Source organism: Emiliania huxleyi, assembly GCF_000372725.1.
Source record: "Emiliania huxleyi CCMP1516 unplaced genomic scaffold EMIHUscaffold_110, whole genome shotgun sequence".
NCBI lineage: Eukaryota > Haptophyta > Isochrysidales > Noelaerhabdaceae > Emiliania > Emiliania huxleyi.
Window position 1 is genome coordinate 301,085 of NW_005201791.1, and position 14,958 is coordinate 316,042.

Consider the following 14,958-nt stretch of genomic DNA (forward strand, 5'->3'; position numbering starts at 1 on the left):
CTCTCTACTTCAACTCATGCCACAAGCAGGGCAACCAGCTCTTCTACTTCTTCTTTGGGGAGCCGGGCGTCTGCTCGAGCCAGGCGAACTGCGAGGCGCGGTGCAACTCCAATGCAGAGTGCTTGGGCTACGTTGACATGACTGCATGGGGCTGGGGTTACATGCTCAAGAACTACGTGGGCCCGGACTGCTTGGAGACGCGATCCGACTTCGTGCTCAACACCAAGAACGTCGAGTTCAAGCTCAAGAAATACCTCGGCCCTGCGTGCGTCGAGAGCAGGCCGGGGGCTCGCATCCGGGCGAAGCCCCTGGCAACCAAACAGCCCACCCGCGCCTGGGTGTTTGACCAGACCCTCGGCACAATGGAGACATGGAATGAGCTGTGTGGCGAGACCTTTTGGAGCTTGGCATCCAGCTCGTACGACTGGGACGCCCTGCTCTCTGGGTTGACTGGCTGCGTCGGTCCAATCTGCCGCAAGATGGGCACGGAGGAGGATGCGTGCAACGTCCCAGGCTCCAAGGAATGCGAGTTCCGTGTCAAGGATTACCTACCTCTCTACGGCTACGCGACGCAGCTTCATCTCGCCGATGTTGCCAAGGGCCTTTCAGTGCGCTCGCCACGCCTGCCCTGCGACCGCCAAGCATCGCACCTATAACCCCTGACGTGTGCCTCCTTAGCTGCATTCCTTCCCCGACTCCGTCTTCGACGCCACCAACGCAACGCACATTCCGGGCGTGATCTCGGTCCTACAGACACTGAACCTGCAGGAGATGAAGGCTGGGGTCGAGAGGTACCCCGACAGCCCCCTGCCGGCGTCCTCCGCCTCTTCCAGTAGCCGTCGCCCGCTCTTTGCGCCGTTCATGGACGACCCGATGCCGCCACCGGCGCCACCCCCGCTGCCACCGCCGTCGCCTTGTGACCAGGGCTTTGTTCCAACGTGCGAGCACGCGAAAGGCTTCGGACTCTGCCGTGTTGGGAAGGAGCCGTGCCCAGAAAGTTGCGTCGCAGAGGTCCGCCCACCCTCAGCTGAATGCACAAGGGCGGGAATAGAGTATAGACTTGCTGAGTTGTTACTCGCCCCTCTCAGGTGCTTCGCGTTTGCCCGGAAACGTGCGCGTTGCCCCGCAACGTCACCGAGGGGCACGGCCTCTGGAACGAAAGCAGCGAGTTCATCCCTGCCGATTACGACACGCCCGCGCCCGAGGCTGCCAAGGCTGCAATCTGTGCCGCATGCAGCGACCGCCCCGGACTCAAGTGCTGCCACAACCATCCGCACGACGACCGCCGCCGTCTGGAGACCGCCTCGAGTGGGAGCTGCGGCGCCTACATGCCCTACGCAGCCGGTACGCCGCTGGTCCGAGCCCTGGCCGCCCACGTCGGCTCCGTGTCCGCTCTGACTGGAGGATCGACGATGAGCGAGAGCGACGGCTACGTCCCTTCCTTCTCCTATGGCTTCTACACGTCGGAGATGGGCAAGTACACCGACATCCTCACAAAGCTCCTACAGGATCTCAAAGAGGACGCCAAGGAGGACAAGGCCATGGAGCGGTACATCTCGACGCTCAAGATTCAGCAGGTGCGGGATCCTCGCACGGGCCCGCCTCGGCCCTCCCCTGCCGCGCTAATTGGTTCGCGTGCTTTCAGGCAAAGCTCTCAGGCAGTGAGAGCGTCACCGACGAGACGCACAAGATGACGATGGAAACGATCGAGACCGCGATTCGCGGGATGCAGGCCGGGATGGACGGCATCCATGACATGGGTAAGACCATGGAGAAGACCGCCAATGAGATGAAAGAGGAGCTAGACAAGTGGATCAAGGAGATGCAGACGAAGGTGTCACCCTACCGCGCCGGTGTTCAGCCACAGTCTGACTGTTCTTAACGGTGTCAGACACGATGTGTAGGCGATGTGGGAGCTCATTTTCACCATCGCCTCGTTCGCGCTCAACTTTGCGGCGCCCCTTTTGGCTGCGAGTAGCGAAGGCGCAAAGGTTGAAGGGCTCATGCCTTGGAAGCGGACGGGCGCCAAAAAGTCATCAAGGCCGCAAAAAATAAACGAGATGTCCGAAAAAAATCGCTGGGTTAATATGGCGAACCAATTCTCCGACGACCCCGACATTGCTTTGCCTACGAAAAATAACTGGAAAGGCGCGGCAAATTTGTGCAAATATAATTGTTAAGATGGATTGCACACATGTCACACTGTCGATGCTCGCAGGAGCGGAGACGCAACGCAAGGCGGGCTACTACCTGATCAAGGGCCTCGACGGTTTCATCAATGGCGTCCGAGGCATTACACAAGCGAGTAAGGCTCTGAGCAAGGCGGACAACATGGACAACAAAGTGCGCGATGCCGCGGGCGTGTCGGTCGAGCAAATGGAGCAGAAGTTTGGATGGCAGACTCAAAGAATAGCACATTGGCTATTCTCCCATGATCCACATATCTTCACCTGCCTGCTGCTGTTGCATATAGGCCATCCAACACATCCCTGATCCCCACGAGCAACGACTCGGTGGCGAACCTTGCCATCACGGTCTCTTGTGATGCCGTGGATGTCTCCTTCGACCAGCAGCGCTACACACTCCAATCATATCGGAACAGGCTTTCATGTTGAACAGCATCTTGCCGCAGCTTGGCACCGGCTACTGGTCGTCCATATACGCGAGCTCCGGCCGCGAACGCACTGCGCGGAGTGAATCACAACAGAGAAAACGCTCGGCGCGACGCACTGTGCACGCACATAGGCGACCTGATGGAGCCTTACACATCTGGTTACAACTCTGCCATCAACGTGCTCGCCCGGCGGTGGCTCAAGGAGATGCGTGCACAGTGCGATTACGGTAACGACTACGTGACCCATGGGACCCGTTTCGTCGCCGGTGTGCAGCAGGCACAAGTTTCGTGTGTGGGCAATCTTCGTCCAGAGGTGAGTTAGGCGCCTCTGCTGTAGGCGTTGATCGATCTCGCGCAGATGGAGGCGAACAAAATGATTGACGAGGAAATCACCAAGGCGTTCGGCGACGACTCGGTCAGCTTCGAGCAGAGCTCAAAGGAGAAGCGGTTGTTGATCGGGACCCAAATCTCGTCCATGGCGTTGCAGCTCCACATTACTACACGGCAGCTCTGCCAGTCGTACGCCTATCAGACGACGCGTTTCTACCAGCAGTGTGTCGTTGGCAGCATCGGTTCCAAGGGGGTTGGTGGCAACCCGCTTGATGCACTGTGCGGCGGCTTCTTGGAAGGAACGGCCTACTTCAGGCCATTCCAGAAGGACCCCGACGTTTCGATCGATGAGTTTGTGGACTACGCAAAGACCTACGTGGAGGGCCTCGAGACGATGTTCTCGCAGGCAGGCCGTCCACCACTCTACTCGCTTCGGTGACCATGTCACCCTTCATGTCCTTAGGCACGACGCCAGCGGTCGCCCCGCGTCGGCCCACGGGGGGAAAGCCGGCTCCGCCGCGGGGGCAGCCACGTCCGGCCACTTCTTCGCGCCGCACGCGGAGGAGGCGGAGGCGCCCGTGCTCGAAGCCAGCGACGGCGAGGTGCGCCGCTTCTTGGCGCGCCACTGCGGGGTCCTTCTCGGCTGGGTCGGAGCATACGGTCCGTGGCTAGAACCAGACACTCCTTGGACAACGCGGCGGACTCCACCACTTTGGGATACATCCGGGGTGACCGATTGTCCTCCACCGAACTGAACAATTTCGTCGTCGCCTAGGCGCCACCTCAGCGCCAATTCATGTGATTCATTCAGGCGCCTGCGACCTCACCCATTTCTCGGTGCCGTACGTCGGCCTTGATGGCGTGCAACCGCTCCTGCTCTCGCGCTACGCGCTGCTTCTTCCCGCAGTGCTCGCGTTGCGCGGAGCTCTCTCATCGAGCCAGGCGACGGCGAGGGGCAACAGCGTCGCGGCAGTCTGCCTGCTGGCGCTGCCTTTCTGCGCGCTGCTCGCTGTGACCCCCTCCGCCGAGGTCAACGGGTCCGGCGTGAACCACGTCAGTCTACCGGCCTAGCTGCTGACAGGTGCTCCCCTTCGTCGGGCTCGACGCCAGCCCCTGTTTGGTGCCGTACACGCTCGTGCCGTGCGCGGGCATGCCAGGCTCTCTGTCCGTCCGTCCGCCTGTCTGTCTGTCTCTCTCCCTCCCCCCCTCTCCCCCCCCCCTTCTCGCCGCTCGCTCGCTCGTCCCCCCCACCCCCCTCCTCCTCGTACCTCACATAGAGGCACTTCACAGAGCCAGGCCCCAGGCATGGGACAGCCGGCCAAACGGCCAACCGACACCCCGCGTCACCACCCGACCCGTGCCAGGCGCCCACCCGCTAGCTGACTGCGGGCTGGAGGACTGCGACGGCGACGGAATCGAGGACAGCATCGGGGGCGCCGTCGACGACCTCAGGCGCTACCACAGCTCTTGGTGTGAGGCGGGTGGCGCGCACACGGTCCTGTCGGAAGCCGACGTCGCTGCGGCGGCCGCGGCGGGGAGCGCCGTATGGCATTGCGCCATCGTCGGTGACTTCCTCGCGGCTGTTAGCGGGAGGGGTGCAGCGCCAGCTTTGCCACCGTCGGCGCCTCCGCCGCCGCCACCGGCCGGTTTGTTCCACGGCGACGACCAGGAGTTCTATAGACCAGGAGCTCGCGCGTCGAGCTTGGCGGCGCCGACCGGTGCCACCACTACCCGTGGGAGTACCTCGCCGAGCTTGCCGCTTGGATCGTCCTCCTCTCCTATCGCCTCACGCACCTCCCCCTCTCCCTAGTGGCGCTCGCGGCCTTTGCCGGCTCTGTGGCGGCCGGCGCGATGGCCTGCTGTGAACAGCGTCTCTTCACACACTTGGGTGTGAATAGGGTCGGCGGCGTTTGTTGGGATGAGTGTGAAACGGGTCGACGCCTTCTGGGGCGAGGAGCTCGGCGGCAAGGGCGAGCTCGCATCCGAAGGGCCTTTGAAGGGCTGCGCTTCTTCACGCGTGCCGCTGTGAGAGTAGGCGCACTCGCCACCAGCCTCGAGGCGGCCGTGGGGTACGAGCTGCTGCGCTGTGTCGCCATGCTCTGCGCAGCGCACACCGTGGGCGTGCTGCACCACTTCCACCACGCCCGCGGCATGTGGCGCCGACCGCCGCGGGTCCTCGGTTGATGGTGCCGCTTCTCGAGCGCCTCTTCACCCCCCCCCCCCCCCCCGCGAGTAGGCGCCCCCTCCTCCTCCAGGCGCGGCAAAAGGCGTTGATGCCCTGCATGGAGGAAGAGACTGCAACCTGCGACCGGCTGCTTCCAGTCGATCCTGCCGCCGCTCCTCGGCTAATGAGCTCATTGGCAGTCGGTTCATTCACTTAGGCTGCTCAAGTCGATCCTGCCGCCGCACCTTGTCCGATCCCTTGGCTCGCTGACCTCGAGCAAGGCGCGCCGCCGCGCCGCCCAGCGGGCAGCAGCAGCAGCAGTAGGAGGAGGCAACTCCATTCCAAAGACTGGACCCGCACCGCCCTTTGCCGCCCTTTGGGCCCAAGCCCTATATCTCCCTTTACGGATTGCCCTTCGGGCCCGAGCGATAATAATCGCCCTCTGGGCCCATGCGACTAGCGACAGGAGACGTGATGCTTCGCGGCCTGCACAGGCCCTGGCAGCCACGGCGTTGGCAGCGGCCCGTCGGCGTCGCACCACGGGAGCAGCACGGGCACCATTTCGACGAGCGCCGACTGGAACGCCGCCACCGGACGGGCCGAAGTAGCTTGCGGATGGCGTCTCTTCACACCTACCCTTGCGAACAGGTACGCCGCCACGGGGCGGGCCGAGGCCAGCTGCAGCTCCGGCGGTGGCGGTGGCGGGGACCTCCCGATCGGGCGGAGCGAGTGGAGCGCATCAGCAGGGGCGAGTTTGGCACCGTGCAGCCTTCCGCGAGGCGGGCCGGCTTCGATCGACCGGCGCGGCCGCAGCGCGCGCAGTTGGCGGAGAGCTTCAGCGAGTGCGCATTCCTCTTCGCCAAGGTTCGGCCGCTGCAGGAGATGTGGACGAGATGTCAACCGTGCTTGACCCTACCTCTGACCAGGTCGACGGGCTGTCGGCGCTACTGAACGACGCAACGGCCGAGCCCCCGCGCGTCATCAAGCTGCTGCAGTTCATGTTCGACCGGCTCGTCCGCCTCGCAGACGTCTTCACACCTCGAGCTGTGAAGAGTCTCTTCAGACCTCTGGCTGTGAACAGGTTCGACCGCCTCACAGACGTCTTCCAGCTGCAAAAGGCGCGCGCACGAGGGGGGGGCGGGATCCGGCGTACGAGAATGAAATCAAGACCACGAAAGCTTGCGTGAGCGCTCCGGTGCCGCAGGAGCGGAGTGATCACACTTCATCGTGCATGCACGCACAGGTGCGCAAGACGGCCAACGAGCAGTACTTGGTCGCTGCCGGCCTGCCCGACCCAACCCGCCTCCCGGACCCGCACGACCGCGCGGCGGCGGCGGCGCGCGTCCTCGCCGCACCGACACCGCCTAGACACACAGTCTCCGGGGGCGACCGGCTCAGCTGCTTGCGCCGTGCGGGAGCTCAGGCCGGCTTCGGCTTCGCGATAATCAGACCTCAGCTGCGTGCTGAGGCGCCGAGGGCGCCGCAGCTCACCGTGCAGGTGGCCCGAGAGCACCCGAGAGCACCCGAGAGCACCCGAGAGCACCCGAGAGCACCCGAGAGCACCCAAGATTCCCGTACTAGGCCCAGCCTTCGTCCCTGGTAGACGCAGCAGCCAGCCTCAGCCATCCAGCAGCAGCCAGCAGCAGCCAACAGCAGCCAGCAGCAGCCAGCAGCAGCCAGCAGCAGCCAGCTCCGGGAACCCAAATTAAATACTTGAGATCGCGTTGGTGGCTTCCCCCACATCCCTTTTTGCTCATTGTGATTCGTGGGAAGACCGCTCCCTCTGACGTCTGCAGGTGGGCATCGACTTTGGTTCCGCCATCGCGGGCGTGATCGGGCACATGCGATCGGGCACATGCGGCGTCTGCGGTGTGAACAGCGTCGTTTCAGCCTGTAGCTGTGAATAGGCACAAGACCTACCAGTACTGATCTCTCCGACGACGCCAGGTCTAGCTGCGAACAGCCTCTCTCCACAGCTGCCTCTATGTGTGAACAGGTACGACTTGTGCGGCGACGCCGTCAACACCGCCGCCCGCATGTGACCCGACCCGCCCTCCGCCTCCCCGGGACGTGTCCGTGACGCGTCCCACGACACGCCCATCTCATGCCCCGCACAGGTGCTCCGGCTCGGAGCCAGGTCGTGTCCACGTGTCGCAGGAGGCGTACCGGTGTCTGCGCGGCCGGTTCGGCGCGAAGAGCCGCGGCCCACGCTACTACAAAGGCAAGGGCGAGATGTACACTTACTTCCTCGAGAACGCGCCTGGGGCTCTGCCGGAGGAGGCCACACCGGCGCCTGCCGACGCTGCCGAGGCGATCTACTAGCTCACAATGAATTACGGTATGCCGATGCGGTGGCATCTCGGCCGTCGCTTGTTTTGACTTTTGTTACCTTTTTCTGTGGTCTGTATACGACGCTGCTACTGCAGCTCTCGTCCGGCAGCTGCTTCTAACAGCCCTAGAAACCTTTTGGGGGCGCTTGCTCTGCGCGGCGCTCACCAGCATCACATCTGGCTCACCTTTGCGTGCTGTGAGAGGGGCGCGAGCAGGCTGTGTCGCAGGCCGGTGTCGATGCCTGCCGACTCGACGTCGAGGTGGACGGGCGCCGCCTTAACGGCTGGGCCCTGACTGTACCCGCGGAACTTGAGGTGCATCCGCCGCGCCATCCAGCCGAAGAAGCCCACCGTCGTGATGACGAGCAGCATCACCGAGTAGCCGGCGCGGTGGCAGCCGGCTCCGTGGGCGACGCCAACCGCCTAATTCCAGAAGCTCGATGATCCCTGTGAGCGTCGCGTCCTTCGCGCTGGCGCCGGCCGGCCTCGCAGGTGGCGAGGAAGCCGAAGCAGACGCACACCGTCAGGAGCGCCAGCGAGCCGAGGTAGATCCCGATCACGGCGATCTCGTGCCGCCTAGCGGCCACAACGGCGGCGGAGACGGACCCGTACAGGCTCAGCCGATTTACCTCCCACATCAGGATTGAAGACATGACGACTGCGCCTGTGGAGCAGAGCATGCTCATCGTGGCGGACATGTTGTAGACGTAGGTGATGACCGGCGCGTCGAAGAACGGGAGCGCCTCAATCACATCTGGGCCGAGGACGCCGAAGGCGAAGCCAGTGACCAGCGTTGCCTGCATCTGTATCGAGGCGAGACGGTCGAGGTAGAAGGTGAGCTGATCGCGCTTCACCTGGGCGCCGGCAAGGCGGCTGTGGATTGGTCGGCGAGGCAGCGCTCTGCCTGCAATGGACGGCGCGCCTCTAGGTCGGCGAGGTAGCGCTCCTTGCCAAGCCGCTCGCGCTCGTGAGAAAGCATATTTCTCCTCTGTTCTTCCCTTGCTCTCTCTCTATCTCTTCTGGCGCTGGAGGAGCGTGCCAGGCGATGGCCGTCGGGCAGAAAACGGCGGGGGAGTGAAAGAACAGAGGCCGCCCAATTTGTGTAGAGCTCTAACCTCCCGACGGCTTCATCGCGGCACGCTGGGCTGCGGCTCTCGACGGCTTTGGCCCCCCTACCTCGGGCGCGAGCGGCGGCTTAGGCGGAGCTCCTCGAAGGGGCTGCGGAGGCGCACGACAACTCGCAGCGCACCGCCGCCTGATGGACACCCTGCTGCGCAAGTTTAACCTAAACGTGGACACGCGCGAGCGCGACATCGAGCGCGCTGGCTTTGTCGGCGCTCAGCAGCAGGCGCTCGACGTAAACCAAGAGCATGCGCTGATGGAGATCCGATTCCAGCACATGACCGTGCGGACAGAGTGGCTGAACAACCTCAACACGCAGGCGGCTTTCATCGCTGGCATCTCAATCGCATGGCTCGGCGGTGATGTTCTTGCCGAGGTGTCGGATGAAGTCGTTTTCGCTAACAGCGACGGCACGCCCATTTTCCTGGACAAACTCCTCAAGCTGACCTACCTGCTCTTCGCGACCCTCTCGGGCGGCGCCGGTCTATGGGTCGTGATCTATTCGAATCGGTGCCAGCGCAAGAGAAAGAGATTTCCGCGGCGTGCCGCTCTCCGACACACGCCGCCCCACACTCTGCACCAGGCTGATCATCCTCGCCAACCAGGCGGCCCTCACCGGCGCGTCGATGAGGGACGTGCGCGCCTCGGACGAGATTGTGCAGCGCAACGTGCGCAAGGTCGACGAGATGTTTGTTATCTGCCTCGGCTCCCTCGTGGGCGCCATCTGCTGCGTGGCGTGGTTGCGCGAGCCCGGCTCGGCGGCCCTCGTCATCACCGTCACCTTCACGTTGCTCGTCGTCCATGCCATCGTCAACACGATCGCCCTCCGCGACGAGTTCCACGCAAAGGCCCCCCCCCCCCCCCCCCATCCCCACGGACCGATATGCTATGAGACCTTGCGCTCACATACGACCTGCCCCTCGGCCGCCGCAAACGAACGGCGCGTGGAGGGCCCTCCGCGTGGAGAAAGAGTCGCAGGACCCGTGCGAGTGCCTCTACCGCCTCAGCGGCGGCGCTCTTAAGGCGGAGGCGCCGCGCGAGGTGCAAGGGGCCAGCAAGCCGCTCCACCTCGAGGTGAACCGTTTCGTGTTGAAACGATCATCACTCGTTTCATTGCTCATTAACTGCTTGCTCATTACGCTGCCCTTTGGAGAGTGCGCTACCAGGGTGGTAGCAGTCTAGTCGTGAGCGAACTCGCAGCTGTGCGTGACAGTGCCTCTCCTCCCCCTCCCCCGTCCTAGGTGAGCGCGCTCACCGCCTCGCGGGCCGCCGTGGAGAAGCTGCGCGCCGACCGGGCGGGGAGCGCAGCGCTGCCGCTCACGCAGCGGTGGTGGTTCGTCCTGCACTGCGAGGGCACGCACGGCCGGCTGTACGCCTTTGGGTCTCAAGACAATTACGTGCTGCGCGAGCCGCCCATCCTCGAGGCGGACGTGACGCAGTTCCGCCTGCTGCCGCGGGCGGGGGCGCCGGCGCGCCGCCCAAGGCCGCCGGCGGCGGGAGGATCCCCGGGCCCACTGGGGCGGGCCGTCACGTTCCTCGACCCGCCGCCGAAAGCCGCCGGCGACGGGCGGCTCATCTTGTGGCCAAAGGACGAGGAGGAGTGCGCGCCGCTCTGCCTGCTCATCGAGGACAGAGAGGTGGCGGACGTGTGGTACAAGGTGCTCACCGCCTTCATCTGCTCGGTCGACCAGAACGACCGCTTCACCCGCTACCTCCCGACCAGCCAGCGCCAGCGATCGCGATGAGTGAGGCCCACTCGCCATGGATACGCCCCAGGGCGACCCAGTGCTAGGAATCCGTCGAGGAATCCCAAGGCTGCTAGAGGAATGGTTGTTTGGCGATCGTCGAGATTGGCCGCACTGCTGCTAGGCTGCACAGAGATGCTCCGAGGCCTCTGCTGCTGCCCGCGCCCCCGACAGGCCTGAAATTTTCCGCCTTTGTGTGCGGAGGTAGGGATGGGAGAACGGGCCTCTTGACTAAACACTAACAGAGAGAATACGAAAAATAACAGACAACGCAACGGGGGAGAAGTGCGCCCAGAGCATGAGCAAGCAGAACGATGGAGAACGCGTCCGCTCGGAGCGCGCGTCGACGGGAGAGCTGCACACAGCCGAATATTTACCTAAAAACGGTAAAGTATAGCTCGAAAGCGCGTGGGTGCTGGGTCTCGTGAATGTAAAGTCTCAGTCTGTCACCAGGGCTGGGGATGAATACTCGATTCATATTCAACTTACTATCCTGCGCGCACTTTGCCACCCAGCGACCCCTTCCGGGATGGCCTGTGCATCGATGCCCCTGAGCTGATTCCCGTACCATCCTCCAAGCCGTACCATCCTCCAAGCCCTGTGCCCCTGCCCTCTCCCTCAGATGCCGCAGCGGACGCGAGGCGGCACGTGCGAGAGGCGGATGGCCATCTCGTCCTCGGGGCTGTCCTCGTCCGGCAGCAGGCGCGGCTCCGTGGCATCAAGTGGAAGGTGATGCCTCTCTACGAGGTTTCCGCGGATGTACCTAGCCGCGGATGGTATCCTTGAGATCGACTGGCTTGCCCTGCTCAGGGGCGCACTTGGTGGCCTGCTTGTGCTGGCTGGTGCGCAAGGCACGTATTGCCAGGACAAGGACTCCAAGGCAAACAGCCAGGACGAAGAAATGTTCGCGTGAAGCAGTGTCGCCGCTAGTGCCGCCGCCGAGCAAGTGAACTGGCGTGAGGGGCTGCGGCGATGAGAGAGCTGGCGCGGGTGGCTGCGACGGTGAGATTGTGGTTACCGGCGACGGGGGTGGCGAAGGTGGTGGCGGCGACAGAGGCGGTGCCGGCGGGCCAGGTGGGAGGCCTGGCGGCGGAGACGGCGACGGCGGCGCCGAAACGACCACTTTGACTTTCTGGCCATTTCTGCAGTGGGTACCCCAGTAGTTCGGAGACCAGGTCGACGACCTGCGGTCGCCGCTGCAGGTGAAGTAGACGGTACCGGCGTCGGCATCAGCTTGCGTCACATTGTGTCGGTACACGGTGTCGGTTGGCCCGGCGAGCGTGACTGAGCCCGTGGGGTCGCACGCATCGTATGCGGTCTCGCTCGCGCCGACGAGTACACGAAGACGAGCACGTCGCCCGGGGCAGCGTGATGCGTGGAGTAGGTGGTGCCGAAGTTGCTCCACCACACGGCATCGCCACCGGTCCAGAGGCGGGCGGTGATACCGATCTCCCCCGGCTGGAGCGCGGTGGGTGGCGATGGCGACGGAGGCGATGGAAGCACCGACATGTGCTGCAAGGTTGTCGGTGGGATCGCACCGACTAGCAGCGAGAGTGCCAGAGCGCCAGAGAGAAGACAACGCCGCGGCCGGAAGACGCCGGACATTGAATTTCGGCGGATCCGACATTCCAGAACGACGACTGTGAACGCTAGTTTCACTAGGATTCACTCGCAACCGTCTGGGCAAGACGGCCTCGGGGAGGGAGGAAATACTCGGCCTGACCACCGCCATCCTCGTCTGGACGACCGCCGCCATCGGCAATGCGGTCGGCGGCGCGCTCTACGTGCCCGCCATCTTCGCTGCGGCGGCCTCAGTCGTCGTCCTCAACTTTGTGCCTGGCGCGGCTGGCATCGCCGCGGTCGGCCCACTCTCGGCCGCCTCGCTTGCGAGGGACGGCCAGCCCAACGGCGGCGCGGATTGGCTCACGTCCTGAGCGATTCTGCACCGGGGCACCTGCGTGCTGTTCCAGTCAACACGCCGCGCCAGGCACAAAGTTCACCTCCACGGACCACGCTAGCTGAACACCCCTCTACTACACCGCCTCTACACCCTCCCTTTGTACGCAGTGTGACACCTGACACGGAGTGTGTTACGCCATGCCCATGGACCGCTCTAGATCCAAAAATCTCCGCTTGAGCAGAGATCAGTGTGACAGTGTGTCACGTGTTTGTTTGTGATTGTATAGTGCGTTCGAGTCTTCGAGCGTAGGCCAGGCGGGCCCACGCCGCCACGGGCGTGGCAGGGTATCGGCATGTATATGAACGGGGTACAATATGAGTCAACATGCGGTACAGTACGGTTCAGGTCCAGCCGTTCGTACCATGCCCAGGTAGTGGCTTGCAGCGATTATCGGTCCTCCGGTCATACACGTCCTCGCACCAGGGGAGGTCAGACGCCGCAGCGGCGCTCCCGGGAGATTCAGACCAGGTACCGCAATCTCCCCCCCCACAGGTCGGCGGCTCCCAGACACAGTCGCTGGGGAACGCGCTTTTCCCGAAGAGTTTGTCGAGCAGTAGCGCCACGCCAAAAGTGTCCACGTCGCCGTCGGTGATCGGGCTGACGGGCACGCTTGCGGGCGGAAAGAAGAGCCAGCCTGGCACCTGCTGGGGGGGGCGGGGGGGAGGGGGATGCATGTTGGCGCCACGGCAGGGAGTGCTGGGGGCGGGAAGGAGACCGAGCCATCCGCGGGCGCGCCTCGGGTGCGCAGAGGCACGGGAAGAGGAAGCAGGCGCGGACAAAGATGAAGCCGGTGAGGAAGAGTGCGGTGGAGGCCATCCCGATGATGGCGACCGCTGGCCCGGTGTGCGGCGGGCAGACAGGTAGTCCGTGCATGCAGGCTGGGATGGCGTTGGCTCCGATCGAGTAGACGAGGATCGTGATCGGGAAGAGCCACAGCAGAAGCATGGAGAAGCGCCAGCAGCCGACTGCGACCATGGTTCCGATGACGAAGAAGAGGACCCACCTGCGCGATGGTCGGCATTGCGAGAGGCAGGGAGTCGAACAAGGCTCGAAGCTGCGAGGCGGGGTGGCGAGGCGGGGTGGGCTGAGGACAGGCTGAGCGTGCGCACATGTAGAGGTAGCGCATGCTGTGCCACTCGGTGGCAGCTCTCCACCCAGAGACAAGCTTGATCTGGATGGTGGTCTGCTCCTGCGTGTAGCAGAGGCAAAACATGGCGAAGGAGAGCGCGTGCTGATCGAGCTGGAAGATGATTTGGTACCTATCCACGGCCACAGGCGACTAGCGACACGAGACGTGGCCGAAGTCCACACAGGGGCTGGGGGTGCGACGGGACATGAGGTACAGGTTGGCCAGCTCGTGAAGGTTGCCTTCATAGTGCATGAGGTAGACGCCGGAGGCGGTGAACGCGAGTAGCGCCGGCACGACGACGCTCTGTATCTCGACGAGGATGGCGAGGAAGACGATCGTGCAATACCCGTACGAACCCGCCTCGTACCGGGCCGCCATCGAGCGCAGCATGATGCGCGTCTGGATCCAATTGATATAAGACGTGCCGTAAGTGTTGATGTCGTCGCCCCAAATCATGAAGCCGACAATCCACGCCTGTGTGGAGAAGCGCAGCGAGTGAACGACGTAGGCGCGGCCGGTGTGCAGAGCCTGCACCACGACTCACCGGGAAGCAGACGAGGATAAGTACGGTGGAGAAGCGGAGCAAGAACGGCCGGTCGTCCGTTGCGAGCGCGACCCATTGGTGTGTGTTGAGGCCATCGGGCACCTTCTGAATGAAGTCGGTGACGATCATGCTCTCGAGCAGAAGGAGGGAGAGGAGCGTGGCGAACGCCGAGATGAAGAGCGCCACCCACCTGCTCAGGAAACGAACAGATCAAGGGGCCCGCCCAAGAGACTCTTGGAGAGGGGCGCAGTCGGACTGCGCACTGGTGCAAGTTGCAAGCGATCATGTTGAGCCAGCAGAGCTGTGTCAGCGGCCACGAGCAGCGGCAGCCGAGCCATGGCATCGGGCCCATTGCGGACCGACTCGAGCCCGGGATCGGCACCGGAAGGGGCTGGGGGGCATTCCCAGGTGACCGCGTCAAGCTTCGTGTCTCGCGCCGGCGTGTAGCTACCGTCGTCCTCACGCTCCGCCTCGCTCGGGGTGGGTTCCCAAATGGCGCGATACGGCAGAGCTCCCAGTGCTCTGCCGCCAGTCTCGCCGGCCTCGTCGTCCAACTCATCGAAGCCTGTCATGAGGTTGATCGCCGCGTCCGCCATCTGCCGCGACACTGCCGCGTACAGCGCCCACTTGAGCACATCGCGGCTGTCAGACGTCTTGAAGGGAGCAAACTTGCCGTCGGTGTTCTCGCCGTTCTCGCTGTGCTCGTCCACCCAATCTCGCGCGGTTCTGCTGAGCAGAACATAAGGCAGACACTCGACTTCCGTGGGTGGTGCATACCCCGCGTCAACGTCCGCCGTCAGCCACGACTGCTCACGGAACGGGGCGTTCCTGTGAATCCGATTCTCTACGCTCGAGGCAGGACTGGACAACCGCTTCGGGAAGGGCGACGGCCGCTGCGGCCGCTCGGCGACGGGTCGCTGCGGCTTTGGCTTCGACGGCTTTGTTTCGAGCTTCAAAAGCCGGGTCTCCTCCTCGAGCCGCGCCAATCGTTCTTCGATGGAGAGCATGAAAGCCAGAGCG

General features: G+C 63.7%; 6 protein-coding genes across 6 annotated transcripts; 4 read left to right on the top strand and 2 right to left on the bottom strand.

Annotated features, from left to right (window-relative positions):
* Positions 1–161: 161 nt before the first annotated feature.
* EMIHUDRAFT_361306 (hypothetical protein) lies at positions 162–982 on the top strand (the record flags this gene model as incomplete). The annotated part of the gene is made up of 2 exons (XM_005791735.1): positions 162–636; positions 724–982. 2 exons carry the CDS (start codon positions 162–164, stop codon positions 834–836), a joined length of 588 nt encoding a protein of 195 aa, XP_005791792.1. The 3' UTR covers positions 837–982.
* A 776-nt stretch (positions 983–1,758) lies between these two features.
* On the top strand, positions 1,759–7,556 carry EMIHUDRAFT_439857 (hypothetical protein). The gene is made up of 21 exons (XM_005791736.1): positions 1,759–1,834; positions 1,905–2,148; positions 2,219–2,396; positions 2,474–2,534; positions 2,603–2,672; positions 2,746–2,880; positions 2,952–3,604; positions 3,756–3,955; positions 4,026–4,101; positions 4,309–4,914; positions 4,980–5,100; positions 5,181–5,255; positions 5,326–5,389; positions 5,603–5,687; positions 5,757–5,972; positions 6,035–6,081; positions 6,352–6,606; positions 6,905–6,945; positions 7,016–7,030; positions 7,105–7,146; positions 7,226–7,556. Exons 10-21 carry the CDS (start codon positions 4,863–4,865, stop codon positions 7,428–7,430), a joined length of 1,218 nt encoding a protein of 405 aa, XP_005791793.1. The 5' UTR covers positions 1,759–1,834; positions 1,905–2,148; positions 2,219–2,396; positions 2,474–2,534; positions 2,603–2,672; positions 2,746–2,880; positions 2,952–3,604; positions 3,756–3,955; positions 4,026–4,101; positions 4,309–4,862; the 3' UTR covers positions 7,431–7,556.
* Positions 7,541–8,483, bottom strand: EMIHUDRAFT_439861 (hypothetical protein). The gene is made up of 3 exons (XM_005791737.1): positions 8,361–8,483; positions 7,924–8,292; positions 7,541–7,861 (listed from the first exon to the last, which is right to left on the bottom strand). The coding sequence occupies exons 1-3, from the start codon at positions 8,415–8,417 to the stop codon at positions 7,610–7,612; spliced, it is 678 nt and encodes a 225-aa protein (XP_005791794.1). The 5' UTR covers positions 8,418–8,483; the 3' UTR covers positions 7,541–7,609.
* A 111-nt stretch (positions 8,484–8,594) lies between these two features.
* EMIHUDRAFT_439862 (hypothetical protein) lies at positions 8,595–10,551 on the top strand. The gene is made up of 4 exons (XM_005791738.1): positions 8,595–9,070; positions 9,144–9,408; positions 9,494–9,634; positions 9,802–10,551. Exons 1-4 carry the CDS (start codon positions 8,697–8,699, stop codon positions 10,303–10,305), a joined length of 1,284 nt encoding a protein of 427 aa, XP_005791795.1. The 5' UTR covers positions 8,595–8,696; the 3' UTR covers positions 10,306–10,551.
* A 111-nt stretch (positions 10,552–10,662) lies between these two features.
* Positions 10,663–11,902, top strand: EMIHUDRAFT_439864 (hypothetical protein). Its single transcript, XM_005791739.1, has one exon. It carries the CDS (start codon positions 11,617–11,619, stop codon positions 11,848–11,850), a length of 234 nt encoding a protein of 77 aa, XP_005791796.1. The 5' UTR covers positions 10,663–11,616; the 3' UTR covers positions 11,851–11,902.
* A 640-nt stretch (positions 11,903–12,542) lies between these two features.
* Positions 12,543–13,335, bottom strand: EMIHUDRAFT_423031 (hypothetical protein). Its single transcript, XM_005791740.1, has 2 exons — positions 13,001–13,335; positions 12,543–12,906 (listed from the first exon to the last, which is right to left on the bottom strand). The coding sequence occupies exons 1-2, from the start codon at positions 13,238–13,240 to the stop codon at positions 12,607–12,609; spliced, it is 540 nt and encodes a 179-aa protein (XP_005791797.1). The 5' UTR covers positions 13,241–13,335; the 3' UTR covers positions 12,543–12,606.
* Positions 13,336–14,958: the final 1,623 nt, after the last annotated feature.